Source organism: Diospyros lotus, chromosome 12, assembly GCF_014633365.1.
Source record: "Diospyros lotus cultivar Yz01 chromosome 12, ASM1463336v1, whole genome shotgun sequence".
NCBI classification, from domain to species: Eukaryota; Viridiplantae; Streptophyta; class Magnoliopsida; order Ericales; family Ebenaceae; genus Diospyros; species Diospyros lotus.
Window position 1 is genome coordinate 3,481,092 of NC_068349.1, and position 17,350 is coordinate 3,498,441.

A 17,350-nucleotide genomic window follows, 5' to 3' on the forward strand; every position below is an offset into this window, starting at 1 on the left:
ATATATTAAAATTATATTTTTATGTTTTTTTTCTAAATTTTAAAATAATTATTTAACTTTTAAAAATTAAAATATTAGAATTGATTATAAAATTTATGTTAAAAATTAAAAAAATATTTTTTTAAATGGGATAAAATTTTGAAGAAACCCTTCACGTAAAAAATAGAAATTGGCAGTTGTTGTCCGCACCAAACTATACCACGTTGCTCATTACTTTGTAATTACTGTCGACTCATCACTGTCCAACACTCGTGTAGGTTTCTACTCAACATTATAATTGATTTACTTTAATACGGGGATGAATTTTGTAGAGTGGACTTCAACTCATATAATTTTTTTAAAAAATAGATATTTTGACTTAAAAAATAAGAAAAAAATTTCTAACCCCCTCTCAATCTAGGTTACACCACACAAAAAAATGAAAATGGAAAAATAATATTTTTTAAAAAAGTAGGAAATGAAAATATGGGATAAACTATAAATTTAAAAAATATAGGGGTATATGTGAAAATAATTAAAAATATAAGTGTTAAAATAAAATAAATAGAAGTGTATGTGAAATTAGTTTATAATTTATATAATATAATTATTTATTATAAGTTGCAAACCCTAATTGCAATTTTGCAGGCCGTTTGTTGAAGCAGCATTGATGTGCTTTCGCCGCCGGCCCATCTCGCCGCTCGCCGCTCGCCGCCAACCGCCGACCGACGTTGCGTCCGCCGACCCATCTCGCAGCTCGCCGCCAACTGCCAACCCTCGACGCATCGACTCACCTCTCTCGCCGCTCTGGCTGCCGCCTAGCCTCTCGGCCCGAGTTGCAGATCTGGTGAGATCTGGTGAGTGGCGACCCTCTATTGCGCGCCCCCCCCCCCCCCCCCCCGGGGAAACCCTTCTCTTCCAAACAACCCCTTCTGCAAACCCTTCTCCCTACTCGCTCTCGATCGGTAGCTGGGGAGGTCGCATCTGTGGCTCTCTTGCTCTCGCTGGGTCGCTCGCCTCTCTGTATTGCCATTGGGATACTTGGTTCAATCTTTTAGTTCAATCTTTGGTGTTGTGTTCTTGTTCTTGGCAGGCAGGCAGTGGGCATCGCTTCATACTCTAGAGACTAAGAGACTAGAGGTACGTACATTTATTTGACTATGTTTTATTTATTGTGTATTTCTATTTTGTTTTGGCTAATTTAACACTTATGATGGGTTTAGGAATTAGGACTTCAGGGTTTAACAACTGTATTTGGCTTTTTGCTAATTGTTATTTGATTACTGCATTTAGTTAGGAATTGCCTGGTTGGGATTTGTTAATTGTGATTGAATACTTGAATTTTCCTGGCTGGGATTGTTAATTTTGATTGAATATTTGAATTGCCCCGGCTATGATTTTGTTAACTGTGATTTGTTAATTGTGATATACAAGTCTATTAATTGTGTAGTTTTATAAGGTATTTGTATTGCACATTTTTTGTATTTCTTGTTGTTTTTTGTTCTCACCTTTTAAGTTAATGAATTATATTAAATATGTATGTAAAGCTCGTTAAACTCTCATTTTTGTTTTTTTGCTTTTCTCTTATTGGTGAAGCTTTAGGTTGGACATTTTTTTTGAAGCCCCCCTAAGTAAAACATCCTAGCTCCGCCCTCAGCCCCAACGTGATTGAATCCAGTCAGCATCCCCAGTCACTGTCGTGGCCGTCCCCTTAGAGTCACCTTCGTCTTTGCCGGCCCTCTCCATCTTTCATCTTTCCGACTTCTCGCTGGCTACCTTAAAAGTTGTTGCCTTGTTAGTAAATCTCTCTCTCTCTCTCTCTCTCTCTCTCTCTCTATCTATATGTACACACACACTTATACATATATACACTCACTGCACCACCACTCCCACTCATACATACAATACATATATATATATATATACATATTCATGTTCATATGCACACTGCATCGCAACTTGAGAACTGTTCATCCTTCAATTTCCCCCCCCTCCCTGGCCCCTCATTCCTACCGCCTACTGCCCACTGAAACAATTGGAATGTGTAACTAGAATTTGTTTGATTTTGGTTTGGCCTCCACTGCCCACTGCGACTAATTTGTTCAATCTGATGTTCGTTTTTTTTATTAATTGGTTTTGTGTTTGCCAAAGTTTTCTTGTTTGAGACAACAGAATGTATCAATGTATCTTCTTGTTTGAAATTTGCAAAATTAAAAGATTTTCACCTTGTGTTATCTTGATCACCTCTTTCAGTTAGTTTGCTTGAAGTCTCTATTGTATATATGCTTTTTATGAAGTTATCGTTATGTTTAGATCTTTGTATTTTATTTTTTCAAATTGGATGTAAACGGGAAAAAAAGGTTCTGACCAAATCACTCTGATCTGGTCCGGTCCCCCTTTAAGTTGGTCTGGTCTTTGGTCCACAAATTCTTACTATTTTGGTCTCAGTCCAGTCTTGTGTAGGGAAGTCTGGTCCGGTCACGTCTAGACCGAATGAGCTCCTATAAATAGATGTTTCAATGAGTTTTTACGCAAAACCATGCTTGTTTAGAAGGTCAATCCTACTAAATTGGACTATCAAATTATTGCACAAATACTTTTTACTAGATGTGTTGTACTTAGGACCGCTACATACACAGCCTAACTATCACTCAAGAACTTTCTGATTACACCCCCCAAACAATAAGCCACACAATACCCGACGATAGCAACAAGAATGGGAATACAAACAGCAACACGACCACACAAGAATCAGGGATTTTATCCTGGTTCAGTCTCATAAATGAGACCTACATCCAGATTGCCTTGGGCACCATGAAAACTCCACCATCTTGAATACTTTGACGATTACATGCGCTAGAACTACCTCTCTTTCTCGTTGTCTAAAAACCTAGACTATACAGAGATGAAAAAACCCCCGAGAGAACATACAAAGATAACCTTTCTCTCAGCCTAGCACATACTCGCTCAACACCTCTCAAGATATCCAACTATTTCCATACCTTAGTCGTGCCCTCCCAACCCCTATTTATAAACCATAAGGGCGGGCAGGTCAGGTTATAACCGACTGACCCCCTGACCGTATTTCTAACAAACTTCCAGTCAGCCTATGCTATTCAATAAACCTCTCATTACAACAGAGAAACATGCCAACAAATTTACAGAAGGAAAAATAACTAAGTACAAAAACCTAATCTAAGTCAAATGACTTCACAATTCTCCACCCATTTGATTTAGATTAACTGCACTCTTGCACTTCAGCTTCCTGCACCCCTGCTCCACCTTCAATTTTGATATGGGACAATGTTCAGCAGCTTGATATATTGCTGAAGCTTAGAAACCGGTACAGCCTTAGTAAACATATCAGTAGCATTTTCCTCATCTGCAACTTTGGTTAGTTCAACAAGTTTATTTTCAATTATATCCCTAATAAAGTGGTACCCAATGTCAATGTGTTTTGTCCTCTCATGATGAGCCCGATTCTTTGATAAATGTATGGCACTTTGACTATCATACATTAAAGTGACTTTTACATCTAATCCTAGGAGCTCTCCCACTAGGCCCTCTAAGCCACATAGCCTCTTTAATTGCATCAGCTACAGCTATATATTTTGCCTCATAGTAGACAATGCTACCACATGTTGGATACTAGACTTCCAACTAATAGATGAATTCCACAACTTAAACACATATCTGGTTGTGGACCTGTGTTTATCCAGATCAGCAACATAGTCTGCATCCGAGAAGCTTAGAATGCTAGGTTTTTCTCCTATTTTTGCTCCACCATAGGACAATACATTCTTGTTGGACCCCCTTAGGTATCCAAGCATCCATTTTACAGCCATCCAATGGGATCTACCTGGTTTTTCCATGAACCGGCTGACTACACTCATTACATGAGCTAGGTCGGGGCGGGTACAAACCATACCATACATCAGGCTGCTAACTGCACTTGAGTGTGGGATTTTCTCCATTTCCTTTCTCTCCACCTCATCCTTAGGGGACTGCTTCGAAGATAGTTTGAAGTGAGGTGCAAATGGCACACTCATTGGCTTGGACTCAGCCATACCAAACCTAGAGAGCAACTTTTCTGTATATGATTTCTGAGATAAGAATACTCTCCTATGCTGTCTATCCCTAGAATTTTCCTAGCCTCACCTAGTTCCTTCATTTCAAACTCAGCCTTTAGTTTCTGCTTAAGGTGCTGAATTTCTCTAAGGGATTGACTTGCAATAAGCATGTCATCCGCATATAACAGTAAGTATATTGAAATGCTAGGTGATATATGCTTAAGATACACACAACAGTCATAGGAGCATCTTGAGTATCCTTGGCCTATCATAACAGTATCAAACCGGTGATACCATTGCCTATGAGATTGTTTGAGCCCATAGAGTGACTTTTTGAGCAAACAAACCTTCTCCACCTTATCCTTAACTTCAAAACCTCTATGTTTATCCATATATATCTTCTCTTCTAACTCTCCATAAAGGAAAGTTGTAGTAACATCTATCTGCTCCAATTTCAAGTCCAATTGAGCAGTGATAGCTTGCAGCACCCTGATTGAGGTATGCCTTACGATTGGAGAGAAAACCTCATTGAAATCAACCTCCGGAACTTGAGTAAACCCCCTAGCAACTAGCCTAGCTTTGTACCTAGGCTTAGGATTATCGTCAGCCCCTTCTTTTATTTTGTATAGCCATTTACAGCTTACAATTCTTTTCCCTTTAGGTTTTTCTACCCAATTCCCAGGTTTGGTTTTTCTTAAGGGAAGATATTTATGATTTCATGGCTTCTATCACTTTTGGGAATCCTTGGATGCTATTGTTTGGTCATAGGATTGAGGCTCTTCGCCAGAAACTTCGGAGGCACTATTTAGGGCAAAGGCTACTAAATCTGAGTAGCCAAACCTTAGGTGGCCTATGGACTCTAGGCTGCCTATCCCTAGCCACACTATACCTATCAGGATTTGGTTGATCTCTAGTGCTAGAATCAACATCACTGTCAGCCTCTTCTTCTCATATTGAGATGTTTTAGCATTCTGCTATTCCTCTTGGACCTGATCATTTTGATCCAGGTCTGGTTCAGGCTCTCTTTCATTCATTTTAGACTCTATTCCATGAATATCTACCTTTATTGAGTCCTCCTTTCCATCTAGCTCCTTGTGGGTTTCATTATTGCTTAAATTTATGGTAGTTGTCTCATCAAATGTCACATCCCTTGTGACTATGGTCCTAGGTCCTTCCGGTTCAAGGTTCCATAGTTTATACCCCTTCACACCGTTTGGGTAACCTATAAAGAGACATTTCTTTGCCTAGGTTCAAGCTTACCTAGCTTCACATGAGCATAGGCTAAGCACCCAAATACCCTAAGGTGGGCAAGACTAGGCTTATAGCCTGTCCACTTCTCATAGGGGGTTTGCAGATGTATGGCTTTAGATGGAGTACTGTTAAGCATTTGGGCTGCAGTGGACACTGCTTCACCCCAGAAAATTTTTGGCAAATGTGCATGAAATAACATGCATCTTACCCTTTCTAAAAGTGTTCGGTTCATCCTCTCAGCCACCCCATTTTGTTGGGGGTTTCCAGGCGCTATTAAGTGCCTAATTATGCCATTTTCATTGCACATTTCACTGAATTTCCTATTACAAAATTCCAGCCCATTATCTGTCCTAATGGGCTTTAATTTTCTTGCCCATTTGAGTTTCTACCATTGTCTTTCAATTCCTAAAGTTCCCATAAGTTTGATCCTTAGTTTTTAGCACATAAACCCACAACATTCTAGAATAATCATCTATAATGGAAAGGAAATATCTAGAACCACCATGGGTTGGGGTTTGGGTTGGCCCCCACAAATCCGAGTGTATATAATCTAAGGGGGACTTAGATGAGTGGATGGCAGTCCTATTGAACCTGAGTTTTGTTGTCTTTCCATAAATGCAAGACTCACATTTAGACAAATCTGAGACTTGGCCATTTTCAAGAATCCCTTGCTTGGCTAACTCCTTGAGCCTTTGCTCACTTATGTGTGACATCCTTAGATGCCACAACTTTGCCAATTCTTGGGGTTTACTACTTAGTGCAGTAGCCTCTCCACTTAAGGTAGAGGCTTGCAAGATATAAATGCCATTCTGCAGTTTGGCCTTCATGCAAACAAATGACCCCTTGGTCACTGTTATGGCTCCACTCTCTCCTTTAAACTTTAGGCCATTTCTGTCCAATTCTCCAAGGGAAACCAAGTTCCTCTTGAGATCGGGCACATGCCTAACTGCAGTGAGAGTCCTAAAAGTGCCATCATACATCCTTAGCCTCACATCACCCACTTCGACAACCTTGCACTCATGGTCATTGCCTAGCAAGACCTTACCCCCATTGATTTCTTTATAATTTTGCAGCCAAAACTTCCTAGGGGTCATGTGGAATGAACAGCCCGAATCCGTCACCCAATCATTATTCCTGGCCATTTCAGTGACAGTCAATGTCTCTGAACTATCATAACCAAGATCAACTAGATTTGCTCCACTATCGGATGGTTGCTTTTCAGCCATGTCTTTCTTTCTTTTAGGGCAATATCTTTTGATATGCCCATCCTCCTGGTAGTAATAACATTTAACAGGGCCCTAACCATTTCTAGACTTTGATCTAGACTTCCCCTTATTCCCTTTAGAGTCCCTTTTAGCACTCCTTGACGGGCATCACTAGGAGTAGATTTTACATCCATTTTTATTCTCAATTTTTTTGAGTTTAAGGCTCCTATTACATCTCCTAAGGATAGCTTGTCCCTGCCGTGTTGTAGAATATCTACAAAATTTTCATAAGACTTAGGCAATGAATAAAGGAGAACTAGAGCCCTATCTTCATCCTCATAGTTTACTCCTATATTCTCTAAGTCAAGACATAGCTTATTGAATTCATCTAGATGTTCTTGAAGTCTTTGATTTTCTTGCATCTTAAATGTGAAGAATTTGGCCATCAAATACAGCCTGCTGGATAGAGTCTTCTTTAGGTAAAGAGACTCCAATTTATTCCATACTTCCAAGGCTGTTTTAAATTTTGATTCTTCTCGAAGAACCTTATCTCCAAGACTCAAGATAAGCATGCTGTACGCTTTCTTGTTAATTTCCTTATCCTCTAAAGATATAGTTTTAGGATTTTTACCTTCAGAGCTTCCCTCGGCAGTTACCTCTTGTTCAATTGCCTTCTCCAATCCAAGACTGCACAACAGTGCTTCCATTTTGATCCGCCAGAGACCAAAATCATTGCTGCCGTCGAACTTCTCTACATTATATTGAGTGGCGGATGATGGCGCCATAATCGCTTACCAAAGATGGCTTTGGTTTCTTGAGAATCTTGAAAAATCTTGATAGGTTTACTGGTGCTAATACTGGGCACTCTGATACCAATTTGTTGTACTTAGGACCGCCACATACACAGCCTAACTATCACTCAAGAACTCTCTGATTACACCCCCAAACAATAAGCCACACAATACCCGACAATAGCAACAAGAATGGGAATACAAACAGCAACAAAACCACACAAGAATCAGGGATTTTATCCTGGTTCAGTCTCATAAATGAGACTTACATTCAGACTGCCTTGGGCACCATGAAAACTCCACTATCTTGAATACTTTGACGATTACATGCGCTAGAATCACCTCTCTTTCTCGCAGTCTAAAAACCTAGACTATATAGAGATGAAAAAAACCCCGAGAGAACATACAAAGATAACCCTTCTCTCAGCCTAGCACATACTCGCTCAACACCTCTCAAGATATCCAACTGTTTACATACCTTAGCCGTGCCCTCCCAGCCCCTATTTATAAAGCATAAGGGCGGGCAGGTCAGGTTATAACCGATTGACCCCCTGACCGTATTTCTAACAAACTTCCGATCAGCGTATGCTATTCAATAAACCTTTCATTTCAACAGAGAAACATGCCAACAAATTTACAGAAGGAAAAATAACTAAGTACAGAAACCTAATCTAAGTCAAATGACTTCACAAGATGTTTCAAGTAAGATGTTCTAACTGCCTTTTCATGACATGATATTTGAAATAAGATGTTATCCATCCTAACTTGACTCCATTTTGGCTTATCTATTGACAGTAAGAAAGAAACCAATTACCAAGCCAAAAGAAGAAGAAGAAGACAATTTTGGACACAAACATCACAACAGAATTTAAAAGAAATCAAAACAGAACAGAATTAAACAAACAAGAAACGCAAACCATAAACATGAGAGCTGATTTATCCTGTTTCAAGCCAATTGAATTGGCTCTACATTCAGCCTCTAAAACCTCCCGAGAGCAGCATTCTTTATTCAGAGAATGATCAGAACAACCCTCACGATTACAAAGACTATTCTACACACAGCGCCTTTTCTCTCCTTACTTTCTCGTGAGAATGATCATGCATTGCCTAAGCCTAGACTCCTGTCCTATTTATAGAAAATAGGGCATTAACTTCTAGAAACTTATAACCAGTATAGACATTTTCGGTTTTGACCCCCCCCTCTTTAATTATATATACAAATAGGGTCCCACCTATCTATATCCTCTAATTTCGATGCATTCTTACCGCCTATATTCTAGATTTCTCAAGACAACCTTCTAACACTAGCAATCTTGCATTTAAAAATTGTAATGGATGGTTGAAATACGTTTACTAGAAGAGTCTGAAATAATTCCATTGCCTTAAAAAGGCAGCCATTGTAGCAAAACCCATCCAAGACAATGTTATATGTAGATGAATTTGGTTTTGTCATGAACTTGCATTTCAGCGGAAAAAGTTTTTGAGCAGTCGACTTTTCCTCCTTGAAATAGACCTGTTAACAAGGTGTTATAGGTAATAATGTTGGCCTTCATTCCTGTAGATATCATATTATTGTAAAGTGTTGTTGCTTCCTTAATCCTCTTGCTTTGCAATACCCATCGATCAACACATAGTTGGCAAAACCGCAAATGATGCAGATGCTGAACCAGAAGAATGGGAACCTTTGGAACTCTTCATCTACAAACTGATGACCATAGAAATATTAATCTTTTGAACTAATCTGAGAGGGAGGGAGGGGTAAAAGATCAGCCGGAGTTGATGTTGGGCTGACTTTGTGGGCCCACATTGTGAAGCCCTATGCAGCATTTCAGACAACATGAAAGGACCTTTCTATTTGGTTCTGATGAATTGGATTGAAAAGCCTTCTCCTTGAATGAAATTAACTTTCACTGTTAATTGATCCAAATTTTTGGACTGAATTAGCATTCCTACAGGGATTTTTTGGCCATTTTATTCTCCCTTGGCTTTCACAATCAGTTCGGTTCAAGATCTGGACCAACTGGCATTATTCTGAAATTAGTGGATTATTTGCACTATTTTGGACCCAAATAATAGAACTTGTCCATCACAATCCTCAAATCAATTATCCCTTCTCACTCACTTTCTCAGGCAACCTGTAAATCAAAAGTAACAAAATCATCTCCGGCCCAAAGTTGAAAGTTGGTTGTCCAACGCCTTTTCCTTTGGTGTATCAGTGCTTCATTTTTGGCTCTTTCATCTATCTAGGGTTCTTATCTCAGAACTACAATCATGCCACTCTCCGGTACACCTCGCATGACTTGCTGACGGTAAGTCTCCTCCTCTCTTGGTTTTCCTCTCCCTTTGCTGTCCTCTTTCTGTTTACGTGCCCTCTCATTGTGGTCTTTCACCCATTTCAGTAATCAAGGTGTTATTCTAACTTATTGGTTGAGAGTGCTGATATTTTAATTAAAACTATCTAGCTGATAATCTTGCTTCTTCTGAGCCTAATTGAAACCTTTTTTTTTTTTTTTTTAAATTCAGTACTTGAATAGGCCTAATATGTTCTACTTGAGTGAAATTGAGCACACGCTGCGACTGCCTCCCAGTCTCCTCGACCTTCCTCTCCATGATGCAATCAAGGGAGAGCTTGAAGGTCTCTTCTTAGACAAGGTCACATTTTGTCTGTCTTTTAGTTATTTTGTAATTTAGCTTATTCATTTTGTTTTTGTCTTTATTGCACTTCTTCCCTTGCTTTTTGACCTAACAATTAGTCGTGCTTGAGACGAATGATTTTTTCCTTGTAATCAAGGTTATTGCAAATCTGGGGCTTTGTATCTCCGTCTATGATATCAGGTCTATTGATGGTGGCTTTATCTTTCCTGGAGATGGCGCTTCGACCTATACGGTAAATTGGACCATATTTTGTAACTAATGAATTTTCCCTTGAATTCTGTGCAGTATCTTATTAATTTACACTGTAGTGGTTTCTATCTTCCTTACAGGACTCAGATAACTTCTTGATATCCAAATCATATTTATTTTTTGCCATAAACAAGTAACAATTAATTGAAATCTGTCAATAAGGCTGTTGTTGGTGTTTTTTCATAGAGAGTATCCATTGTATTACACGATTTTGGCTTACTATTACCTCTTTGCTTACTTCCTCTTAGTGGATGTACTATTATTTTCACAGAAACACTCAATAGAGCTCTTCAATTATGGGGGGAAAAAGTGGTATATGCAATGTTATTTAATGTTGAGGCTATCTTATTTATTTCAGTGGTGAAATTCTAAGTAAGCTACATTGCTGCTTATGACTAGTCTGTGCGTAATGCAGATTATTATTTATGGATACTTTGCAATTCTGAATGAAATCTTAGTACCTGATCTGCTTTCTGATCCATAAATGGTGTCCTGTTTCTTCTTTTTTTCTTTTTGTCTTGAAATTTTAATTGGTGGCAAAGTTATTGTGTTTCTGCTAGAGTTCTACTTGTAAGTGGGGATGTCGTCTGCATGCAAACTAGGGTTTGTGGGCTAATATAAAAACTGGTAGCTATGTCAACCTGGAATTGAAGGGCCCGTTTGGTTCCCTTTCTGTTTTCATTAACAAAAACAGAAAATGGTGTTTGGTTACTTGTTCATTAAAAAAAATAAAAAAATTGAAAAGAATTAAGTGTTTCAACCCCCATGAATTAGGAAGATATTTTCTTATTTTATTTTCAGTTGTTATATATTTAATTAGTGGTTATCTTCTAGGGATTACAGTTATGTGGTAGTGGGGAGGTAGGGGAGTGATTTAGGAGCAGTTATTGGCAGTGGAGTGAATGCCACAAATAACTATTGGTTAGCTTTCGATATAAAACTGTAACCCCCACAATGCCGAGATGATGTATGAAGTATAAAGAATTTATTGAAGTCTCATTTCCCCCTATTGTTCTCTTCTCTCTAATTTCTCCCTCAATTCTGTCAGATTTCTCCCCCCATTTCTCCTGGTTTTCCCCCTACTTTCTGTCAATCTCCCTCATTTCGGTCTGTCTCTCCCTTATTTCTTCCTATTTCTCCCTCAAATTCCAGTTGTATCTTCAAAGAAGACATTACTTATGACTAGGGCCCTGACATTAAGACGGAAAAAAGATGTTTTCACATTTTTCATTTCATTTTCGTTTTTATATTTTTGCTCCTTCCCTACCCTTTATGCTGCTAGAAAGTCATAAAATTGACCTGGTGACTCCCAGCTTGCTGGCAACTCCCAATGAGTTAACATTAACATCCATGTGAGTTGTTTCTGTCTTGATGACTCATTGGAGAGGGGTTATCAGGAGTCCAGTAACTATGGTTGCCGACAACAAAGAGGGCAGGGGAGGGAAAAGAAAAAAAATGCAAAACATTAACAATAAAAGTGAAAGCAAACCAAAGTTATCAAACAACATTTACATTTTCATTTTTAAAATGAAAAGTGAAAACACAAGCTGAAGACAAAAATGAAAACCAAAATTAAATACTGAACAGATAGCTCTAAATCAAATGGCCTTTAAGATCTTCACGTTTGGGTTTGAAGTTCTATTAATAGAGTTTAAATGATTTTTTAATTGTTTTCTAGCATTAGGAGTAAACAAGATTGTCTACAACATATCAACCCTTTATCCTACTATGTGGGGTCAATGAAATAAACAAGATTGTAATATAGCATAATTGCATGGCCTTTACTTATACAAAGTAGACTATTTGATTGTTGTCTTGTTTTCATATCAAGATGCATTGTGCTTTCAGAGTTGAACAAAATTCATTTACTCAAGGCTTCCTTTGAGTGTCTTAACACCTCTTGGTTTGTGCTAACCTAACCATTGCATGTCATGGTGTTTGGCAGGTCCGTTTCAGGCTGGTTATGTTTCGTCCATTTGTGGGAGAGGTTATTGTCGCAAAACTTAAAGAATCTGATGCTAATGGCTTACGTTGTATGTATGGCTTATGGATTCCACTTTATGTGTTTATTTTTCAAATTAATCACATATGTCTGATCTGCATCCAACTAGCAAAAATATGAGTATCCAGCCACTGGGCCTATGCTAGCTCCAAGAGGAATTATCTAGGGTCTTTATAACTTCATTGTGCTTATCGAAATATATCCATTTCATATAAGAGATGTAGTAGGTGGTACATCTTATGTGAATAATTTTTTACATTTTTTTAAATCAATTTTTTTTTTTTCAAAACTATGTAAGATATATTATTTCCTGATATATATTTACATAGGGGAAATTGCCTTCAAACCCCCTGTTGTTTGAGCCATTTGCGTGACCCACCCCCCAATGGGACTTTATGGCTTTTTCCCTCGCACCTTTCTTTATTTGACAATCTGTCACGACCGGCTTGTTATTTTTATTTATATTTTTACTTATTTTGCATAAGTAGTTAGTTATTGCTTTTATTATCTGATTATTCTTAGTTATGGAGTGATTTAGGAGGTTATGTAATAATTAAGGAGCAATTACTAGTAGTAGTGGAGGAGTGGTAACTGCTCTATAGAATTGTGTGCTGCTTCTATATATAGCCATAACCCTCATGGCCAGGGATATCAATATATGAATTATTTAGTTTATTGAATTCTCTCTTTTCTCCCCCAAGTTCTGTTTGTTTTTCTCCCCCCCCCATTCTCTAGGATTGTCCCCTCATCTCTATCAGTTCTCCCTAATTTTAGTATGTTCCCTCCTCAGTTCTTGCTATTTCTCTCTCAATTTCCAGTTCTATCTTCTAAGGAAACATCAGTTAGGACTAGGGTCCTGGCACAATCATCCCCCCACTAAGAACAAGGATGCTTTGTTGTTGCTATTTCTGTTGTTTTCCTGACTCTATGGAACTTTATCTTGATCAGCATCAACAAAAAAAATTTCTATCATCTGCTAATTTTTATTTCTTGATAAAAATGATGAATTTCAGATCACACCTTCATGCTAATGTTGAATTTGTTATTTGCAGTGTCACTTGGCTTTTTTGATGATATCTTGATACCTGCACATCTAATGCCAAATCCATCCCACATAGAGCCTGATCCAGAAAACCAGTCAGTTCTTGTCCAAACCAACTTATGTAATTATAATAGACTTTCTAGCTCCTAATCAGGTCCTTATCCCTTTGGGTCACTTATTTGAGTAGCAGGAATATGATATCGTTTTATGTCTCTGGTTTTTGCTCCTTTCAGGAAACAATTGAAGTGGGTCTGGGAGTTTGAAGGTGCTAACTATCCTATTGATGAAATAGATGAGGTTTATATTCTGTTTTGAGCCTTTTCAGTTTCGTGAGCTGATTGAAACTCGATGCTTAATTGTACTGGTTCTTCTTGTGTAACTACAGATTCGCTTTCGTGTTCAGAATGTAAACTATCCTAAAATACCAATTGAGCAAGAAAAACTATCAACGCCCATTGAGGAAGAAAAACAATCAAATCCAGTTAAAGAAAAACAATCAAAACCATTTGCTCCCATGGTGATAACTGTAAGTTCATCTTTTAAACCTTTTGTTGAATTATTTTTTGGCCTATGGTTGTGGCTTCCCCTGAAGCTATATTTTCTTTTAAAGGCTGCAATGTATGTAAAGCTGCAGTGGTGATCTGTTAATTGTAGCCTTAGCATGAAGCTGAGATTTGAAAATTTGCTTACCGAAATATATGGATGGGAGATGATAAACTTTATAAGACTCTTCTAAAATTATCACTAGGAAGATAAGCCTCAAGTTATAGATTTTAGGAGAAGAACTTAGTCTGGGTTTTTCGGTACCTTAACAGTAGATCCGTATCCTTGCGTGTAGAAACTTCTCCATATTGTGATATGGTCATGTACTACTTTTATTCATGGTGCACTCCTAAAGTAATCTGTAAGTAGTAACTAATGAGCATTTCATTTAAGTGATTGTAAGCATTACTGCTCAAGGAAGTGAAACCTGCACAATTTAGGAAACCCAGAAACACAAAAGAAAGTCCCTAGTTACTTATAGGCAAATAAAAATTACTCAAAACTGCACAAAAAAGATAAAGAAAACCAAAATATTCTTGCTTGGCCGTAAAAATAGGAAAACAAGAATGGTTTTCCTCAATCAGTAAATTGGATGCTCTAGGCTTTCAAAAGCTCTTCTATTGTGCCCTCAGAGTTCGTACTAGGGCAACTGCTGTTGGAACCAGTGAGCAGCTAATTTTGGGCTGGCATTGTGCCAAAAAGGATAGTGTATAGTGTATACACACACACATATACACATGCCACTATCCTTCACATGGTTTTAGATATAATTTGTAATTACACCTATGTAGGTGTTATTTGAAATCCATGATTTTTTGGTCCAAACCCTTGTTGAATTTCAACCCAAATCCAATACCATACTGTACATAATGCCACTAAACAAAGCATGTGGAATTCAAGTTCCAAATGAATGGGTCAAATGACCTCATCTGTATGGATCCTAAGGTTGCTTTTGGTTATAGAGATTTCAAATGATGTCATTTGAAATACTTCTATTTCAAATTCTATCATTTCAAATAACACCCATTTAGAGTAATTTTAAATTCCTCTTTTTTTTTTTTTTTTGGTGAAGTTGGACCTAAATCTAAATGTTTTCAACAAAAATGCATCCAAATTCCAAATGAAAGGGTCAAAGGATGCTATCAAAATGAATCCTCAAGTTAGCCTTGAGATAAACCAATAAATTGTATGGAGCTGTATTATTGATTTCTTTTTGAGTTGAGCAGTCACATTTGTTTGTTGAGGCTGGTAGTTATGCTAGTGAGCCTTACAAAAGTCAGTCTCTGCAAGAGTAACGATACTCTGCTGACTGCTGCCAACATGCTGTGAATATTCTAACTAGTTGTGTCTAATTATTCTGGCCATTGTACACAGGCCAATCCCTCTCAAGGCCATTCCAGGCCCAAAATCATGTCATGTCAAGTTGGAAGTGTATGTTCACCATTTTGTGAAGTATCTTTCTGATGTTGTAGCATATTTGATTTGGCCTGCTTTCCTGATATGGCAGTTTTGCACAGCCAATGGATATGGAAGTTGGTTGCCAATTTGCCATGGAATAATCTGTTCGCCACAATGCTAGGCTGTTTTTTGGTAGCTTAGAGATTTGGAAACCTCCAAATTAGTTGGTAGGGCTGTTCCTAATATGTGCGGCTTTCTTCCCTCGTAGCCACAAGGCTATTTTGAGCCCCTGACTTGCATATGCCCAGTACAAATTAACCTACCAGGCTGGCTGATAATCTACACCTTTTCAGATATCGATTTATCTAGTACATTATGGTGTAACAAAATATATGCATGTGTATTCAACTGGAAGAATTTGGTTTGTGGTTCGGATAAATCAAAGACCTTAGTCTCCTTGAGATGAGTACAAGCCATGTCCCCTAGTTATTACTACTTGCAATCTATCGAAGAGTGTGCTCTCCAACTCTTAATCTAGTTAACAACATGAAGAAAAAGAAAAGAAAACTATTCCCAAGCTCCTAGCACTACTTATTGGTGCTCCCTATCACATAAATTGAGATAATGTGGCTTTAATATGGTCCTGCTTGTGGCTTTAGTATGGTGTTAGTTAAAGCACGAGCAACCAAGCTTACTCTATGAAGATTCTAAAATTTTATTTATTTATTTTTTGCAGGGCTCACTTGATGCAGATGGTTTAGGCCCCGTATCATGGTGGTAGGGCTGCTTTGCTGACTTTAGGGTCGTGCTTTAAAATTTTTGTGACTGTTTCAAGACGAGACGACTGCCCTATCTAGGTACCATCTAGTAGGTTAAGGCTTGATATGTTATTTCAAGAAGAAACAATAATAATCCCTCAACTTTGGCCAACAATGGAGAGAGCACTTAGACATTTCAATGGAAAGTGCACTTTGTGTGCCTTATTGCGTGTCTTTGCTATAAATTTGGTAGGAATAAGGATTTAGTAGTTTTGAATAAGTGGCATGTAAGTAAACTCTATTCCTAATTATAATTTTAAAAATAGTTTTTGTAAAATCTCTATTCCTAATTATAATTTTAAAAATAGGTTTTTGTAATTTTACAATTAAATCATTATGGAATAATTCCTTTGGGCTGTGTTTGGAATAAGGATTCTTTTTCATGTAATGTGTAATTTTGTTTGTTTGTTTAGAAATGAAAAATTGATATAATTTATATGCACTTTGGTATTTACATTTTTTTCCCATGGATACCAGTTTCAGAAGTATATTAGTCAATTAATTCGAAGTTTATCTTTTCTTTTTGGTTTTGGTTCATAAGGCTCAATTGTTAAGCCGAGTCTTCAAATATCTTTAGAAGTGTTCTCACGAATTTATGATTTTGTCATAAAAAACCTTTAGTATAAATTTTATTTAGAAGATGTGAATAGCTTAACAATCAATCTCTATAAAGGTTTTGTAGGGAGCTCACTGCCAGCAAATTTTAAAAAATTGAAAAGGGAGACTAGTGACCTTTGTGCCTGTAATTTTTTTTTTTTATTTTGGTTAGCAAATAAATATTTATTAAATTAAATTTTCTTATGAAAACATTATTACATAATAAATATTATTTAAATAACATTTTAATATAAAAATTACATAAACAAATAAGCGAATCAAGAAAGGCTATTGGGTGCTCTAAGCCTGTGTAACTTAGAAAATGTTAGTTAAGCTAATGTTTGTTAATTAAAATATAGATTGAAAATTTTGAAATATAAAAAATATCTCAATAAAATTATTTTTTATTATATTTATTAAATTTTTTATAAAAAATCACATGATTTCTTATTTTAAATTCTTAAGATAAATTTATTCATTTTAACAAATATTATCTAAATAGGTAATGTTAATATTATTATGGGCAATGGTTAAATTTCAATAAAGAGAGTGATGTTATATGTCTATACTGTAAATAATCTTCGGTCTATATGACATGTAATTAATAATTAATACTTGTTATAAAACTAACAAAATAATACAAAAAAATTCAATGAAAAAAAGATAATTAGATCATAAAATCCCAATAAAAGTGGGTTAGCGACCATAGTGGACATGTTACGTATATTGGAGATTATTTATAGTGTATAT

At 37.0% G+C, this 17,350-nt stretch overlaps 2 protein-coding genes across 7 annotated transcripts in view; one reads left to right on the forward strand and one right to left on the reverse strand.

The window, feature by feature from the left end:
• Positions 1 to 17,350, reverse strand: part of LOC127786488 (autophagy-related protein 9) — a gene marked incomplete in the record, with an annotated part of 1,007,132 nt that overhangs the window by 465,739 nt on the left and 524,043 nt on the right.
• Positions 616 to 16,373, forward strand: LOC127786562 (uncharacterized). 6 transcript variants are annotated; one of them, XM_052314043.1, is made up of 10 exons: positions 751 to 836; positions 1,073 to 1,119; positions 1,576 to 1,773; positions 9,820 to 9,948; positions 10,088 to 10,183; positions 12,146 to 12,233; positions 13,255 to 13,339; positions 13,478 to 13,541; positions 13,630 to 13,770; positions 15,922 to 16,373. In XM_052314043.1, exons 4-10 carry the CDS (start codon positions 9,838 to 9,840, stop codon positions 15,964 to 15,966), a joined length of 630 nt encoding a protein of 209 aa, XP_052170003.1. In that variant the 5' UTR covers positions 751 to 836; positions 1,073 to 1,119; positions 1,576 to 1,773; positions 9,820 to 9,837; the 3' UTR covers positions 15,967 to 16,373. The 6 variants fall into 6 exon arrangements, with proteins under 6 accessions (XP_052169998.1, XP_052169999.1, XP_052170000.1 ...); XM_052314038.1 differs by lacking the exon at positions 1,576 to 1,773 and having other exon boundaries at positions 616 to 836; XM_052314039.1 differs by lacking the exon at positions 1,576 to 1,773 and having other exon boundaries at positions 616 to 836; positions 13,648 to 13,770.

Bases quoted from the DNA above. Each gene is read 5' to 3' on its own strand.
- LOC127786562 (XM_052314038.1), top strand. From the start codon at position 650: ATGTGCTTTCGCCGCCGGCCCATCTCGCCGCTCGCCGCTCGCCGCCAA. The intron at 9,949-10,087 runs GTCACATTTTGT...CTTGTAATCAAG, and splicing joins AAGGTCTCTTCTTAGACAAG to GTTATTGCAAATCTGGGGCT. The intron at 13,340-13,477 runs GTCAGTTCTTGT...TGCTCCTTTCAG, and splicing joins GAGCCTGATCCAGAAAACCA to GAAACAATTGAAGTGGGTCT.